Source organism: Cydia pomonella, chromosome 13 (genome assembly GCF_033807575.1).
Source record: "Cydia pomonella isolate Wapato2018A chromosome 13, ilCydPomo1, whole genome shotgun sequence".
In the NCBI taxonomy this organism is placed as follows: domain Eukaryota; kingdom Metazoa; phylum Arthropoda; class Insecta; order Lepidoptera; family Tortricidae; genus Cydia; species Cydia pomonella.
Genome location: NC_084715.1, coordinates 13,595,356 through 13,613,866, shown reverse-complemented (window position 1 = coordinate 13,613,866; position 18,511 = coordinate 13,595,356). Strand labels below are relative to the sequence as shown.

At 36.2% G+C, this 18,511-nt stretch overlaps 1 protein-coding gene across 2 annotated transcripts in view; it reads left to right on the top strand.

Annotated features, from left to right (window-relative positions):
* LOC133524269 (G protein-coupled receptor kinase 1) overlaps window positions 1–18,511 on the top strand; it is a 73,816-nt gene that overhangs the window by 11,988 nt on the left and 43,317 nt on the right. For both annotated transcript variants that reach the window (XM_061860176.1, XM_061860177.1), the window contains exon 2: window positions 3,193–3,269. In XM_061860176.1, the coding sequence (XP_061716160.1) occupies window positions 3,193–3,269 (77 nt within the window). The remainder of the gene's footprint in view (window positions 1–3,192; window positions 3,270–18,511) is intronic.

The window sequence follows — 18,511 nt, the reverse complement described above, 5'->3', positions numbered from 1 at the left end:
TAGATAACATGCCTATATTTATACCTATAGATAAATAGGATATCCATTAGTTGTTCTTGTTGAAAGCTCACTACCCTTAGGCGATCTCTTCAGACAGTTCAGACTGACCATCACGATTGACAGTTTAGAACCCCGATTGTAGCGATTGAAAGCAATTGACAGATTTTTATTGAAGTAACCGATTGGTCGCTTCTTATGTTTCGTTTTTGTCTTCTTCATATCAAAAGATAAGTAACCCACAGGCATTAATGCATCCGTGGCAGTTATTGCATCAATTATTGTACGTCTGTATAGTACAGTCACTACAGTCCTATACAAGGTGCTAGCGAGGAAACGGAAAAAAATTAACCACGTATTCCTGAGGTCATAAGAAGGAAAAAATGTTATACAAATTTAAATCAATTCCACCAAAAAATATATATTTATTCGTATTTTTTTCTTCTTTGTTTGTTTTTATACATAATAAGTACATGTTCTTGGAAAATGTATGGATTAATATGAATTGGTAGATATCTTTTTTCGGAAAAACTACGTTTAGACCAGGTGCCATAGTGGCAAAATCGCCATCAAAAAGGCGGTATGCACTGAAACACGATAAAAAAGATTTTTGTTTAATTGGTATTAACCCCGAAACAAGACGAATAAAAAAAAAGTTTTTATGACATTTTTGTCTCTAAATCCGATCCGGAATATACTGTTAAAATCTTTTCGTTTCCTCGCGGGCACCTTGTATATGTATGTGTTTATGTATAATATTACGTCTGATTGGCAATCGCGATTGTTCGACTCGGGGAGGTTTATTAAATAAGTAGCAAAATACCTGCTAATACACAATAAATAGATTAACTTAAATATATTACACACACAGCTGATAATATATATTCACATACAGCTGATAATTAATTGGAAAAACCAAAAAAGACTCGTAGAAATAGCTTGTTTACAACAAGTATACTGGCATCAGTTGACGACCGTTCTGGCCTAGTGGGTAGTGACCCTGCCTATGAAGCCGATGGTCCCGGATTCAAATCCTGGTAAGGGCATTTATTTGTGTGATGAGCACGGGTATTTGTTCCTGAGTCTTAGGTGTTTTCTATGTATTTAAGTGTACAAATCGTTGTCTGAGTACCCATAACATAAGCCTTCTTGAGCTTACTGTGGGGCTTAGTCAATTTGTGTAATAATGTCCTATAATATTTATTTATTTATTATTATTTATCAATAACTACCATAAATTTGGACTTAACAGTATATTTATTTACGTACATTACTTACAGTTATCTGGATAAATGTGACATCAGCCAAAGGACTTAGTAATCGCTATTGTCCCTTTTATGATTATTGGATCACGATAAAACACACGCAAAAGTAATGACGTTTACAAACTTGGTTTAATTTCGATTTGAGAGGGTCGTAAACCGGCGTTACGCATTATTGGATGAAATATAAAATGTACGTCCATTTCTTTGCGTTTACCGGTCTAAATTTCAGTGGAAAAGGAAAACAATTATTTTTTAATCGGATAAAGATATTTTTTCATTTAAATATAAAAATTGCGAAAAGAATACCTCTGTCCCCATAAGCATTGGACTCTCTTTGAGCTCTCGAAGTTTTCTACAGACTATATCTGTTATTTTATGATTTAATTTTGGTCCCATGGGAAAAGTTATTCGTTGTGACGATTTTCCCAACTTATTGATATTCCGTAACGTGACTCCGGAGTCGGCCAGTCTAGTATATTGAAAGGTCATGAAAATGTTTGCAATAACCATTTACCATATCGATTCTTGCTCAATTAAGATGTACTCGGCCGCACATAATGAATCTTTAGGAAAGTATAAAACATATGTATAAATAAAAAAAGGTCATACAATGATGGATGACAAATACCTACTACGTATCGATAGGTAATTATTGTACGAGTAAGATTGTTCTTAACCAATTCCTTCAAGATGAAATGTGATTTAATACTCGTAGCTACCAAATGTAAAGCATATACCTAAACATGCTTTAAATTATTTACAAGTAATCCAAAAGTCACATTGGATGCACTAAAGCACTGGGTTACTTAATTTAATGAAATTGAAGGCGAAGCGTGTTTCAAGTTGCAGTGCAACTTACGGAATCCTGTAACGCCGAACTTGGGTAGTGTATCTTGAAATAACTTTGATAATATACCACATATATTCCTACGCTATAGTAACACTGGCTTAGTAAGTAATACTGTGGTAGCGCGATACTACAGTACCTATTACTTACTACGCCAAGCCAGAGGCCCATTTATCGAATGGTATTAATCTAATATTATTAGTGTGTTGCTATGGTAACCCATAACTGACAAACGAACTAATAAAATTAGTCTAATACCATTCGAGAAATGGGCCCCAGCATTATTAATAACTTAAAGGTTGCCAATACAGTGGGGCAGTCGCCGCATAAAAAAAATATTGTAACCTGTCAACCTTATACAATAAATACGATTCGGCGAATACATTAAGCGTTTGATACATCTTAATTCAGTCGTCCTAACTTGTGCAGTCTGTACCTCTAGTGTAAATATTTTCGACTGCGAAACGTGACGTACGCGTTTGCGTTAAGTGTCATTTTGTATGAGATTTTTGACTTTCCAAAACGTCCCGCTTGGCGCGCTGTTCGAAAACCCATACAAAATGAGACTTAACGCAAACGCGTAAGTCACGTTTCGCTATCGACTAAAATTACACTAGGGGTACCGAATACACTACATACGTTACTTTTTACGATGCATAATTTAGGATTCTGAATTAAGTAAGGTGAATCAAGCGCTTTAGTCAGGACAGTTACATGAACGACAAAGTGTGATGGATTAATAGACAGTATAGGTATTCGTTCACCTAATTTTTTGCATATGCTTAAGATTCGATAATTTACTTTGGTTCGGCAACTGCATTAAATGAATGACATAGAGAACATGGACCCTAAGTGCACCCTTGTGTGCTACTTTTGATATTCTGCCGTAAAATAATAACAATGTATATGCATATTACTACAGTTAAAAAGCGTTATTATTATAAATACATTGTTCTTAAATTAAAAGGATTTATAACAATATCTTAATCCTACACTAGAAGTAATCGTGATGTATATATAGGTACGTGTTAAATGCAAGATTATTTTCAAACAGCGATTGTAATGTATTTTCTTTCTTTTCAGTGTACGGAGTGTTATGCACAAATATATGGAAAAGAAGAATGAAGTAAATTTCGACAAAATATTCAATCAAGTATTAGGTAAGTACATGTGTTTACATATAGTAATTATGTTACGTATTACGGACGTGGAAAATATGTAAACTTTCGATTTAAAAAAAAACCTTCTTTCAAAAAGGATTAAATAAAATATTATCGCCTCAATTCCTCATGGAACCCATCATCAGAACTGGACCTTGACCCAAATGCTCCTAAAAAACTTACTTACTTAACAAACTTAACGAAGAAGATAAATCACCAAACATGAAATACGCGTCGTTGAGGTGTTGAGGTGATTTGTTGATGAAAATACGAATATTTAAGAATTGAGGAGTTCCCTCAATTTCTCATGGATTAAAGTCAGAACTGGATTTTGACAAATGGGACCAAGGAAAATTCTAATCAAAAAATAATTTTCCAAATCGGTTCAGAAATTACGGAGTTGTGAGGTGATAACCTCCTCTTTTGAAGTCGGTTAAAAATAGCCCGAGTTACTGTGACACGTATACCGATTTTATTGAATACTGGCAGTTTCTTCTTTCAAGATTCCATTCCAATGAATGCGTAATAGCATTTTCATAGTAAGTATACTCATTTATGTTTCATTGCATATGTATATATACACGTAAGATACTACAACACTAGGTGCATTCATGCAGTTACGTACGCTATCGTCTTGCGTCGTCTTATTCGTTTTTTGTCAAGTTCTTAAATTCGACCCATTCTGCTTTCGTCATCCATTCTTTATTCATCACTTTCGCTGTCAGTCTTTGGTCATATTTGTAGTTTGTCTTTTCCCCGTGTGGTGACTGGTCGAGAATTTCACCACCTTCTTCCCGTGGGTGTCGTAGATGTTGACTATAGATAATTAAAAAAAAAAATATTTTTATTTGAACTGTTTATTTCTTTTTGAAGTTTTTTTTTACATCAGTACATGTTCCGATACTTAGCTTAATCTATATTTGTTATATGGATTCAAGACACCCTGTCACTGGGGCATTTCATATGAAGCGAACAGCATAAAATGGTTGAAGTAGAAGCAGATGGCAGAAATCAGAATTCTGTTATAGCTGAGTACGTTACCCATGTAAAGTACAAAATCTCGACACAACTACAAAATATTTTTATAATTTGAAGCCTATTGCCCGAACGAAGGAGTGTAAACCCCTTACTTAGGTATAGTAGGCATTTCATACTTTTTTTCTTTCTCTAGAAGCAAAAAAAAAAGTTTTCGATTAGCGTATGGGAGAATATGTCCAACAAATAATGAGATCAATTACGAAATAAGAAAAATACGAACTTAGACGATAGGATTAACGAATGAGAGTAAAAAAAGAGATAGACTAATAACATCAAACATGCACAAAGAAAATGTTGACGAAAACCGAAATGAGCCGGAATAAATAAAAGACAACCAACAAATATGACCAAAGACTACCAACGAAAGTTACGAATGAAGAATGGGTGATGAATGCAGAATGGGTCGAATTAAAGAACTTGATAAAATACGATTAGGACGACCCAAGACGATACCGTAGGTACGATGACAAAAGTTTTGCGCAATAGTTTACAAATACATCCCTATCTATTATATTCGCATTATTGAAAATAATTAAGTGCGTAATGACTGAGTTATGTTCCCCGTATCACCAATTACATGATAGATAAAAAATGTTTTCGTACATACAGGTTGACGTAATATTAAAGTTTACGTAAAATACGTCTAAATCAAACAAACAATCAATTAATTGTTCAACAATTTTTAGTTGTTTCAGAAATATTTATGATTTTAATCTAAGAATGTTAACATGTGCAAGGTTCCATAATTAATGTATTATTCTTTTTTTAGTGCTCCGTACAAGTCTTGCAAATCAGTTGAATGCGTGTTTTATTAGTATGTCATTAATTGTCATTAGAAGAATCTATGAACTACACATTTTTTTAAACCATGTGCCAGGTTGAGTCATGTATTAAGTAAATTAACAGCTTAGGTAAGTACAGTCAGCAAGCCTTAAATACGTATAACAAAGAAATGCTTTTGAGATGATTCTAGGAACTCCCGTATTCTCTAAAGAACAAAATACATTTTCGATGCCATCCTGTATATGCCGTATCATAAGCCGAAACTAATGCCAGCGACCGATACGACCTTAATAGGCTATAATTAAACAGTCGATTAATCTGCCATCATTATTTTACACTTGATTTAAAGCGGATTTTGCCTGTTACATGTATTTTTCTGCTTTCTTGTGGAAACAATAAAATTTGAACCGATACTTAGACTTTGTACGCAGCGGTTATGAACGAATCTAACTTTCACTAGCGTTTATTTTAAGTCCAGCAGGTGTTTTGCGTTGTGTGCCCGTAACATTATGCGAAGGGTTAGGCACGCCAGCTATGTGACAGCTGACATAAAATTCCATACATAGCATTGGGTGAGCGCGAGCGTATCAAGTGTATCAATACAGGCACAGTGTGGTTTTTTTTATCAATGCTTTCGAGCATTCTGTATTCCAAGTTCATCAGCATCAGGCTATAAGCCTGAAAGTAAGATCAATACGTTTACATTTTATACGTCCTTTTTAATGAAAAGTAGCGTTCCTTTTATAATCATTTTAAAAAGCAAAATAAAATAGTTAATTAAATTTACGTACAGTTAATGGAACACGTAATTACCATTCGATCGTTTCCCTCGGTAGTGTACTACGTAGATAGTTAGGTATTATTTTGGATGGTCTTAATGGCTGGTCTTCATGCTCTATATTCCCGTACATTACTCCAGTCGAACTACCATAAACGTAACTCTATGATTACGTATATTCGTTACAGTTCTAGAGGTCACTTTTATACTGGATTTCGTTGAAATACCTTTTGCCTGTACATTAATAATAGCCCTGGCTCTACATTCTTGTTACTTGCACGACCAAGCATTCGCTTTAAAGAAACCAGTATAACGGAGACCTTTACACACTTAACAATTTTGCGCAACATGAAATCACGATTATATTGGCTGAGGCATTTATTTCAATTGCGATGTGTAATAATAGCCGAGCAGTCATCTAATGGACGTCGCCCGAGCGGGAAGGAAGCTCCTTAATGCCCTCTGTGACATTTTGCTACTTAGTAGGGTAGGTTCGTAGGTACTTACCGACGATACATTCTTGTTACATTCGCTTTGAGTGAGATATAGCGAACTTAAGGCAACTATGTCCATGGCACTTTTGCGCTTTCATCTTCATCTCGTTTTTAAAGGGTGTCTCAGAAGTAAAGACATAACCTTCAAAGTCTTACTGGCTGAAAATTTTATTAAAACAAAAGTATAGTTTTGGTCTCATTGCGTCTATGGTTTCGTTATCTGTCATTTAAAGCGGGAATTTCGTTATTACATATTAGTTTTTCAAAATGAAGCATCAGAATATGAAATACTCGTTAATTAATGGGATTATTCCTAATTGCCTTTATTTTACGAGTCACATATGAAAGGATATATAGTAAAACATTTTCTTTAAGAAAGAGCTAGTATATATAGAATAATAAGATATTATGAAGAAACGGGTGAGATTACTTTATGAAGATTCCGGGTAGAAATAGGACAATCATGGTACCTCGAAATATTAACCGAGTGAAATCGATTTTTGATAAGACTCCTTCAACGTCCGTCAGAGTGGCAACGGATAAATTAAAAATATATATGTCGTCCGTTGCCAGAACGAAAGAAGAACGATTTAGGTTTAAAAACACATATGTGAATCAAACCGCTTCTAGATATATAATGGACGAAGAGGAACGTGCCGAATAAGTGCCGAAAATTTTATAAAAAAGTAAAAATGAAAAAAATACTCAACTATTTATTAACGATTGCTGATGTTGAACCTTTGTTCCGTCCGGCGAACCCCGATGATGTGCATGAAGGCAATATTTCCATACAACCATTCATTAATTTCCATTCAGTAATATAGATGTGACTTAGGACCAAGACATTGTACGAAAAGCCACATTTTTTATGAAACATTTTGTATGGCAAAAGGCGTGACTGCAATATCTTGAAAAACCGTAATGTGACGGGCCGGGTCCAATCTGAAAGAATAATATTTTTAAGTTGTGGTAGGCAGAGATCACGGATTTCCACTTGCTACGATGCTGACATAACTCTTTTTAAGTTGTTGTGGGCGCAAATTCGATATAAATTTAGATTGATTATTGATTAATAATTGAAAATTTAATTTATTTTGTTACAACTTTCACCCAAAATTATTAGTTTTAATGTTTATCTTATACTACATATTTTTAAAATAAATTTGTTTCTTTACGTCTGGGACACCCCAGTAACTGCAAGTTTTAGGCGGCGCTTTTACATGTGATGGAGCTTAAAGATACTATACATATATACGCGCATGCATAGTTGCACACACCTGTTGTATTGTATGGTTAGTTATCTCGTGTTACACGACTGAAGGGGTGCCGATGCATTACTCCTCTGGTGTCGTTCCGCCTTTAAACGTGGGAAGGATTAAACATTGAATTAATTTAAACAGGTAAAATTTGACACATTCTTTGATTAACCTTCATAATTCTAAAATCTAAAGAGCTTTCGTTTACAGCCGGAGTTTTGTAATCTTCTCTAAAGAAAATGCGAATGAGTCAATTCCATTTAGTTCGTCGGAAGGTTGGGGTCAGACGTTTCTAAATAGTCTTCGCATGTACGGTAATTTGCGTTCTATGACCTAAGTATATTATGAAAATATAAATATTCTATTTTTTTACATTTATTGATACGACTGATAAAGAAATAATATTTGAATTAAGTTGTAATATATATCTTCATTCAAAGTTGGGAATAATAAATTGGATTCAATCAAAAATGTGTGGAAACTTCTCGGTAAACGTAAAATATGATCATCTTTGTGAATTAAGTAATACATTAATAATAATGTTCACGTGAAGTATTTAGGTCCGTTTAAGAGGCTGTCAATACCTAAAGCGCGCACACTGTCTATTTGTATCGGAGTAAATGAGATAGCACTGTCGCATGTTACTGGGCCTGGGCAAGGGAATAATAAGAAAAATATTTAAATAAAAAAAGTGGATTATTAGTGTAATATTTTACTCAACCACGGTTTAGATATAATTCATAATTGATTTATTGTCTGTAGAACACGAGTAGATACAATGATGGAACATGTTTTGAAATTGTGATTTTAATTGCAGACCCATAAGTCAAAACAATAAAGACATAAAAACTTTTAATTGTGATTTTAAGACCAAACTTTGCAATTATTTTCTATCGAGCCGATTTCGTTCAATCATGTATCGAGTACAACCACGGTCTTTGAAATATAATTAATATGAACATATATTTTTCTTACTTGACTAAAACAAATAGTCTTTCTTAAAAAAACTGTTTAAGTAACATCAAATTCAAGGACATTGGGTGTTGACAGCCTCTTAAGTGAATTACTTAAATTGTAGAATGATGTCTGTAAGAAGGTTAACGAACGGAAAATACGATAAAAGCCGATTATAAATTATTTCTATTAACACAATGAACCGGCTTGTAAATTTGACTGTAATCTCCAATTAACCTACCGAATAATTAATAAAATCAGGCGTTACTTTGCGGAAATCCATGCTAATTAAAGCAAGAAATATTACTTTGCTAATCCGCGAGAAAATAACGTGTTAGTCAATCAGTGCTAACCCGTTATACTTACTTGCGTATTTTTACATGCTATTAATGTTCCCACCCTCCCACCGCAAAAATAAATACGCAGATAAATATAACAACCCACCACCAAAAGTACAAAACTCGACACGTGTTTCGCCTCTCTACGAGGCATCTTCAGGAGATGCTGGAGATGTTGACGGTCTGACACCCGACAACTGACTCAGTCGAGTTTTGTACTTTTGGTGGTGGGTTGTTATATTTATTTGCGTATTTATTTTTGCGGTGGGAGGGTGGGAACATTAATTGCATGTAAAAATACGTAAGTAAGTATAACGGGTTAGCACAGATTGACTAACACGTTATTTTCTCGCGGATTAGCAAAGTAATATTTCTTACTTTAATTAACCTACCGAAGATTAGTAATGACTATATTTACAGAACCGTAAATATATACAAACAAGCACGTATTGAGAGCAAAAGCCAAAAATCATTGATCCATTGTCGATTGCGATAGTTGGTGCCCCATAGCTACAATTCCTAAATGCGTACCGAACTAATTGCCTCAACCCAACCAGGATTCGTCTGCCATACTTCGCGTGGCAATATCAACGTTTAGCGACCTTCACCAAGAAGGAGTTTTGGCCGAAGGGTAACACCCTTCTGGCGGTTCCGCGGCTGGCTCGCGGACACAGCGGGGTTGCGTAATATATCGCAGCTATATTATTTTTAACATTTTTAAAATATGTATACAAGTTTTAACGTATTTATGTATGGACCACTAGTTGCCTGAAATAAACATATTTCATTTCAATATGCATGCGTTAGAGTTTGGCACTACTAGACCTCTTGGTTCCTTTCATGGCGACACGTAAGTGTGATCTCCAACTGTGCTGTCGACCTGTCGTTACTCGTTAGAGATCTAGTGGCCAATCTGTTCACAAATAAACGTGGCCATCAAAGAGATCGGAAACCTTTCATTTACTTAACCCGTTCTGGATAAAAAGGTAATCCGATTACTCTATAGTTCTATGATTTTATTTTCGTGGGATTGTCACCTGACTTGACGTTAAATGATTTAATGATCGGTCAAATGCAAGCATCGTGTTTCTGATGTTCTATCAACTACCTAATCTACCTATATCCCTGCATGCAATCCACCCCATTACCACGGAAGGGAGGACTAGCACGACACATCGCGTAGTCACTTGTCTGGTTTCCCTGAGACGGTACGATAAAGCGATACGAACAACATGCTAGCTCGTACGGAGTCTTGTGTAAACAGGAGGGCCCTTTGACTCGCTCTTTTCATCTTGAACGATTTACGTCTGAGCTTTTCAACAACGTAGACTAAACTCGTCCACTTTTGTATTGCCAATTACAAAGCAGTGATTCAATGGAGATAGCCACGTTCGGAAAAGATTGTTTGTCGAACGTAAGTTTGAGCGTAGAATTTGTTTTATTGAAATTGGTACACAAGTACACTTTATGTGTACTTGTGTAGCCCTTGACCTTTACTGATCTGTAGGTAAGTAATGATTAATGTTTTACTAGCCACTTCCCACCGCTTGATCCATTTAGAAATGGTCTCATAAATTAGCACCATCCTGTATGATAAAACTATCAGGTTAATGGATATGGAAGAACTGGATACTGTCTGTTACTCAATAGAGATATGCCGGAAATTGACTGCCAAAATGATAACGATGTCTGATATATTACCTACAATCTTTAAGGCATATTCAAATACCTACCCTAATCGAATGAGCGAGCGAAGTTCTTACACTCAACTTGGAGCACACGACTGGCTAGGGGGCACGTCCTGGCATTTCGAAGTTTGTATGATTTTTGATAGTTTGTACCACGATTCTTGCAATTTAAACAAACTAAAAAAAGCGGCCAAGTGCGAGTCGGACTCGCGCATGAAGGGTTCCGTACCATTTATGACGTATTAAAAAAAATCTACTTACTAGATCTCGTTCAACATTTTACCACGTAGGACACACATTTTACCACTTTGGAAGTGTCTCTCGCGCAAACTATTCAGTTTAGTAAAAAATGATATTAAAAACCTCAATATCATTTTTGAAGACCTATCCGTAGACACCCCACACGTATGGGTTTGATGAAAAAAAAATTTTTTTTATTTTAGGACTTATTAAAAAAACTACTTACTAGATCTCGTTCAAACCAATTTTCGGTGGAAGTTTGCATGGTAATGTATATTTTTTTTAGATTTTTTGTTCTGTTATTTTAGAAGTTACAGGGGGGGGGGGGGGGACACACATTTTTTTACTTTGGAAGTGTCTCTCGTGCAAACTATTCAGTTTAGAAAGAAATGATATTAGGAACCTAAATATTATTTTTGAAGACCTATCCATAGATACCCCACAAGTATGGGTTTGATGAAAAAAAAAAATTTTTTTAATTTTTTGACGTATTTAAAAAAAAACTACTTACTAGATCTCGTTCAAACCAATATTCGGTGGAAGTTTGCATGGTAATGTATATCATTTTTTTTTTTGATTTTTCATTCTGTTATTTTAGAAGTTACGGGGGTGGGGGGGGGGGGGGACACACACACACACACACACATTTTACCACTTTGGAAGTGTCTCTCGCGCAAACTATTCAGCTTAGAAAAAAATGATATTAGAAACCTCAATATCATTTTTAAAGACCTATCCATAGATACCCCACACGTATGGGTTTGATGAAAAAATATTTTTTGAGTTTCAGTTCTAAGTATGGGGAGCCCCCAAATTTTATTGTTTTTTTTCTATTTTTGTGCAGAAATCTTAATGCGGTTCATAGAATCACCTCACCAACCACCCCTCACTCACCAAGTTTGAACGGTATAGCTCTTAGTTTCGAAAAAAGTGGCTGTGACATAATCGGACAGACAGACGGACATGACGAATCTATAAGGGTTCCGTTTTTTGCCATTTGGCTACGGAACCCTAAAAAGAGTTAAGAGCATTTTCTTATTTAAGTTCTAACATGAGCAGAATCGATCAAGGGGTTAGGGAGCTAGACGGGCCAAAAGCTATTTGATGGGGGGGTCTTGCTATAGCTACTGTTCAACTCGTTTCCAAGAAAGTATGCATGGCCATAGCGTAAGGTCCATAGGTAAGATGGGTGGACTGTTGTCTGGTCAATGGTGGTGGGCACGTGGGAACCTGTTTCTCAGGGCATATCAAACATTATTTGGTAGGTGGTCTGATTGAGTTGAAAATCGAGGTTTGAGGGTATACGATAGGACTTTTAATACAAAACGGGGGTCAACAATGGACAAAGTTCGCCATCTTGAATTTCTTCGTAATTGGTCTTTTATGATTAAAAAAATGATATCTGAGGATCTGAAAGGCCGCTTGATATAAATTCGTACTCAAACTGATTATAATGGAAATCGATATCCGAGGCCCCGAAAGGTCTCTTAATAGGTTTGGTAGTTAAAATAGTAAAAAAGGCCGTCATCATGAATTTCATCAAAAATTGATAACTGATAATCGAAAGGCCCTTTAAGACATTCAGTGCCAGCACAAGCTACGGCCTACGAGTGTAGCCTACGTAGCCGTAAACTTTACGTAGCGAAACCTCCTACGAACAGAGAACCCGCCTAAAAGTGAAAAGGCGCTGGCAGTGAATGTGTTAACGTAAATCTGTAGTCAAAATTGTAAATAACGATTGCCATCATAAATTACTTTTTTTTTTGTCCAATGGCGTCTATAATTACGCCACCCTATAGGCGTGTATACATATGGGAAGGAATGGAAAGATTTGCGAGGTTCGGGTAGATTTCCGTAGTTCAATTTGTTAAGAGCAACGCACTATTGCGGAGGTTGGGGGTTCAAGTCCTGTCGGAAGCATAACTTTTCCATTAATATAAAATCTATGAATACACTCTATCTAGTAATGCGGTGAAAATACTTTTTCAATCGCACGTCTTTGGTGAATCACGAGTTCTCAGTTCAGGACGATCTACTAGTGTAATAACGGGCTAGCTTAAAGTAATGAATTAAATTTTATTTTCGAAAACCAGAGAATAAAGATAATAGCTGTAGCTTTATGGATTATATAATGACAAACTAGAACATCCAACATTAAAAGCAAATGCTATAATATAACAAAATGCTCCCTTTCTTAACTTTGCGTATCTTACTTCTGACCGTTTGCATTACACTTTGGACAACTTTCAAGTCGAATATCTTTAATTACTTTTGGATTTTCATTGTTAATTTTATTTTATTCTCAAAATAACTTGCCACCCATCGCTATACACATATAAATGTACTTAAAATATACCAAAAACTTACAAACTAAGGGGTTAGTAGGTACAGCAAACACTACTTTAAAATAAAACAACACTGATGGGGGAATGCAATCCCTCACAGTGCGACAAGTAGGGACAGTCAACCCTATCCGCTTACATTCGTAGGATTGGTAGGAGAAAATTGGTTGTGGAACGAGATTTAGTAAGTAGTTTTTTTTAATACGTCATAAATCGTAAAAATCGTGTGCTGTACGGAACCCTTCATGGGCGAGTCCGACTCGAAATTTCTCAATACTTTAAGCCAACCCGTTATTCATGATAAGTACGATGTAGTATGTTCGTAAATATTGGTTTACTCTATGTAAGTTTTGTCCGATCTTATGAAAGCTTTTACGGACCTGTTTCCGCTACTCTGCATAAAGCTAATGAAAAACACAGTAACGTAACAGTAACAGGAACCACAAATCAGTACTTCCAGCTGTGAAGAGTAACGACTAAGACGTAAGTAATACTCGTAAGCACAACACAGCGGACAGTTTGTAAAACGGGAGCACCCGACGTTAAGATGCCTCCGTAAGCCAGCTGAGCTACGGCTAAACCCTAGACTCATGCGTTCGGATTACGAGATTGATCTCGAGAGAAGTTTATATTCACGGTCGCTTTCCTATACTTTCTTGTAGGGATTTGTATCGTAAACAAGATTAAATGTAAGCAAGGCCAAAGCTGCAGTCCATGTATTCGTCTTAATTTACCGATCGCTGTACCGAAACCAGTGTAACTCACACCTGAGAAATACACCTAATCGGAGACTTACATAGACTGGTTATATTGAGCGTTAGACTTGTCTGCCGAAGTGATTGTAATAATGCCCCAGACCGTGTCGTTTGCGCACCCGCGCTCAGCTTATTGCCGCCCTGCGTACAATTGCTTTACCAATCCATTCCAAAACAGCGTATCTGCCCTCAACTCTTTTCTTCACATACGCCCTTCCTTATTCGCGACAAATCTTTCCCTTCAATGAAGTTAGCTCATGTCGCTAAGGATAATTTTCTTCACAACCAAACTCGGTTTTCTCTGAATCTGTTTACTGAGATTGCGGTCGGGACTTTAACTAACTCTACACACGAAGGGCTTACTATACGCCGAAACACACCATGTTTATTAACATAAATTAAAATAAATTGCTGCATGTAAATCGTACGTCATTTGCATTGCAAGTTTTAATATTTGACATTTCTTGTGATCGTTTTGCTGGAATACATTACCTCGCTGAAGGTCCCCTTTTTGGTAACACACTCTAGAGCTATGGTTTTAAGGGTTACATTTCATGGACATATTCTTACAAATCACCCGTTTTCATAGCCCTTGAGTGTATTAACAAAAAAGTGGATTGATAATTGTTTTGCTTATTCTCTAATTTACCGTTTTCAGTTTCGGGCCCTATAACAAACCGAGCAGAATCTGTTTCATTAGTAAATGTGTGTAATTAATTAGGTAGGTACACACTATATAACTAATCAGTTTTACAAATAAATACTACTTTACCATAATGTACGAAGTTACCTGTTCCATAAAATACAGTGTCATCACTAATTTGTTAGAATGCAATTCACTCTGCTCTCCGACTGCACTCTAATAGTATGCATCAATTGAGTGTTTCCCTTGCGCTATACAGGATGAGTTATGTAAATAAAGCTCAACTAAAATAATTACGAAGGTAGGCAATTCTTTGAAACACCAACGCCCGTCGAGGATACAAATACTTTAAGTTAATAAAAAAATATATAAACCTGAAAATTGTGACTTTGCAAGGCGATTGCTTTTAGGCTCTGGTTTGCTAACAAAATTACAAGATGTGGCAGTTTCCTTCGATGAAATAGAAGGATCGCTATATACTTTAAAAAATAGACTCCATTTTTTCAGGATCAAAAAAATTTAGTTCTTTAAAGTTTTTTTCGGAGTTACTATCATAAATTAATGAAACTGACATTTTGAATGTTCACCCTGTATTGCACAGGACAGCTGCATTGCCTTATTAATCGAACGTTTCAGTTCCTGATATTGTTGTGGAATAGCTTTAAACGAGGCAGACTACGACCACGTATCTTGATTTCTCTTGAGGATGGCCTTAGTGTAGGTACACAATGTACACATAGTGTTGTGGCGTTTCAAAGCATATTCCTGTTATTAAAAATGTGGCGGAATTTTTAATATTTAATTTTAAATTACGGTGAAAAGATTTATTAAAGATACATTTATTTATCTAAAATAAAATCAGTAAATCACAGTCTGTGTATTTCGAGACTGTTTCGTATATGAACAATTTCTAGGGCTCAGTAACGGGGTAGACGACGTCAAAAACGTCTTAATCAGCTGACTGTCTGTTGTCCTCGAGTTAATACTGCATTCGGCAAACGCTTTCCATTTTTCCTACACCCTACAGTTTACAATAAGGTTTCCAAATTATGTAACTTCGATTACTTCCCTTGCTCTATCTTAAAATCGAAAACTGTGAAATGGCTTCTTTCTCAGTCTTACGATCAGACAGAACACATCATTCATACTTAAGTAGCGTATACATGCCCACATATATATATATATATACACACACACACACTCACACTCCACTCCTTAAATATAAATAATGCATGTCCCCTTCTTGTATGTTTTATTGTTGATTGTATATTTCTGCATGCATTTTTTGTACTTGAATTAATTTTATATTTGAGACTTCTCATTCAAAAACGGCCATCATATTCAGTTTAGTATATTTCTCATTAAAATCTATTTTTCCCGGTTCCCGAGATACATACAGGCTGCACCTATAATTTGGGACCGATGGATGTTAGCTTAATTGTAAAATCTAATCTATGTTAAGTTAAATCTGTTATGTCACTTATGTCAATTTGTAAAAAAGGTTTGGTATAAATAAACGATTTGTATTTGTAACGATTTGGGTTAATATATTATATTCTTCGAGTACACTTTTTCTCACTTCCAAAATCGACGCTGTGGTTTATTACAAGAAATTTACACATCTGTTATATGTAGTTTGATTTTGTTCTGTACTCTATTTTTTTCTCATGCTAGAAAATATTTTATTTACCCATTAAAAAACTAATTTTAATATTTAGTACCGTATCCAATGCCCCTTACTGTACGGAATATTACTGCACATCACTACAACATCTACAATACGAAACTGAAGTGCACATGCGGGCGTAGTGCAATTTTGAGCAGTGGCTTGATTTGATTGCCTTTGCTCGCCGCTTGTCGTTACTCATCTATCTTGTCTGCAGGATACGTACTTCACTAAATTATTTAGAAATTAGCTGTGCCAGTGGTAGCGTCCGTGGAATTCGATCTCTCGGTCGAAGGAGGTCCATACTCTATAAAATAAATATACCCCCAGGACTCTGCTTTTTTCGTGCGGAATTTCTTCAGAATCGGTTCTGTCGTTTAGCTGTAAAAAATGGACCAGAGTTACTTTTGCATTCATTTGCACTTATAATAAATTATAAACGTCAGTATTTTAAAAGTAAAACTCATTTATGCTACTTGGTTTGTACGAATAAGCGACATAATTAAAAAAAAAGCTATAACTCCCTGGGCTTTTTTTTTCACAATCTATAACTCCCGAGGGAACAAAATAGGCCTTTGTCCTTCAGCACACCTGCATGGAATAAGATATTTTTCGAGCAAGTGCGATGAAAAGTATATATCATTATCGTATGCAAAAAAATCAGAACTACCAGATTTGACGCAAACGATAATGTATAAACTTACTGTATTATTATATGACATCCGTTTAATATGACGTGTTAGTTACTTCCCTTCGATGTCATATGCGCGGATTTTACTGTAGGTATACACTCATTTCAGTTGAAAAAATAAAATGACAAGATACTAAAGTGCCCAGCGAGCCCGACGGTACCTAATGAATTATTCTAGGTCCCGCCGTCTTTGTAAACGAGGAAATTGTTGTACCTATAAGCTTGTTTATCAGTACGCTAGGTCAGCAGCGGCAAACACGTTATTACCTAGGCCAAACATAGAGATCGGTTTGCTAGTCATTGTGACACGCAATATTCATGGGTAAATAAGCTTAGTATGCTTCGCGTGTAAACAGAGTGTGTTGGTATTAGAAATTTAGTAGTTGTCAATAATATAACATCAAACCAAGCTAACTCGGCAGCAATTTTGATAACACAGACTGTGCAAGTGTTATTTTAAACGTCATAATTTCATAGAAGTTTGACGTCTGTTTATGTGTACATGCGTGGAAAGAAAAGTACAGTCGGCGATATAAGTTTGTACCAAAAATGAACTGTTTCGATAAATTTTACTAAAACCTAATTCATAGTAAGAAATGTATTCTCGAATGTTGAGCGAAATTAAAATAGAATTCTACATTTTCACCGAGTTCTTCCTAAGCGCCTTACTAAGGAGTCTCAGACTTGAAAAGTAGTTTTGCTGAAAAAGGTGAAAGTAGCTTACGTTGTGTATAATATATCACTATCACACCATTGTACAGGCAACTATGAATTTAACTGGATATATTTTCATAATGTTGCCATTTTACTTATATATAATTACGTCTTAATAGTATTATTATTACTAATATTATTGTATCTCCTTGGATTTCACGGGCCTATAAATCCCGGTCTTTTGATAGGCTTGCATGGGGATATAGATCCAACACGTAGAGGCCTCTTGGAGAGCTTTAATGTCATGTAGAACGCCTGCTGGAACCCGTTCACGGGCGCAACAATAGACACCAATGAACCGGTCGCAACAGGCATTGGGACTATTGTAGTAAAGTGAACAGTATAACGGTCTATGGATTGAAGTTTGGGAGGACAATGAGACTGGGTTATTGCAAAGACGTCCGGACACCTGCCATAACAATGTTTCCACTAGTTATCGAGGCAGGCGGTGACTCGCCGCCCACTAGATGGGCCCCTGAAAATGCCGTCGTGAAGACGACCAGGAGCAACACCGGTGTGAGCGGCTCAGGGGTGTCGAGAGGTGTACGCCGCTTTCTACCCAGTGGCTGATAACAGCCACTGTGCCAACTCGCGTCTTATGCAAGTTTTCACTTCCACCCCTGGAGCATTTAGTTCTAACGACTCCTCTCTGGACGGCCAATGAAGGCAAGCCAGAGCTGAGAGTCCTGCGGGTCCCCTTGGGGTCCACTCCGACCGACGAAGACACGCCGGAGACGGAGACCCTGACCGACTCTCGGGAGTACTCGGGTCCGTGGGGTCGTTACTCCCCAACAGCTCGCCACAAGCTGCCCTGCGGTTTTATTACTAATATTATTATTTTTTACTCTTGCTTGACACGACT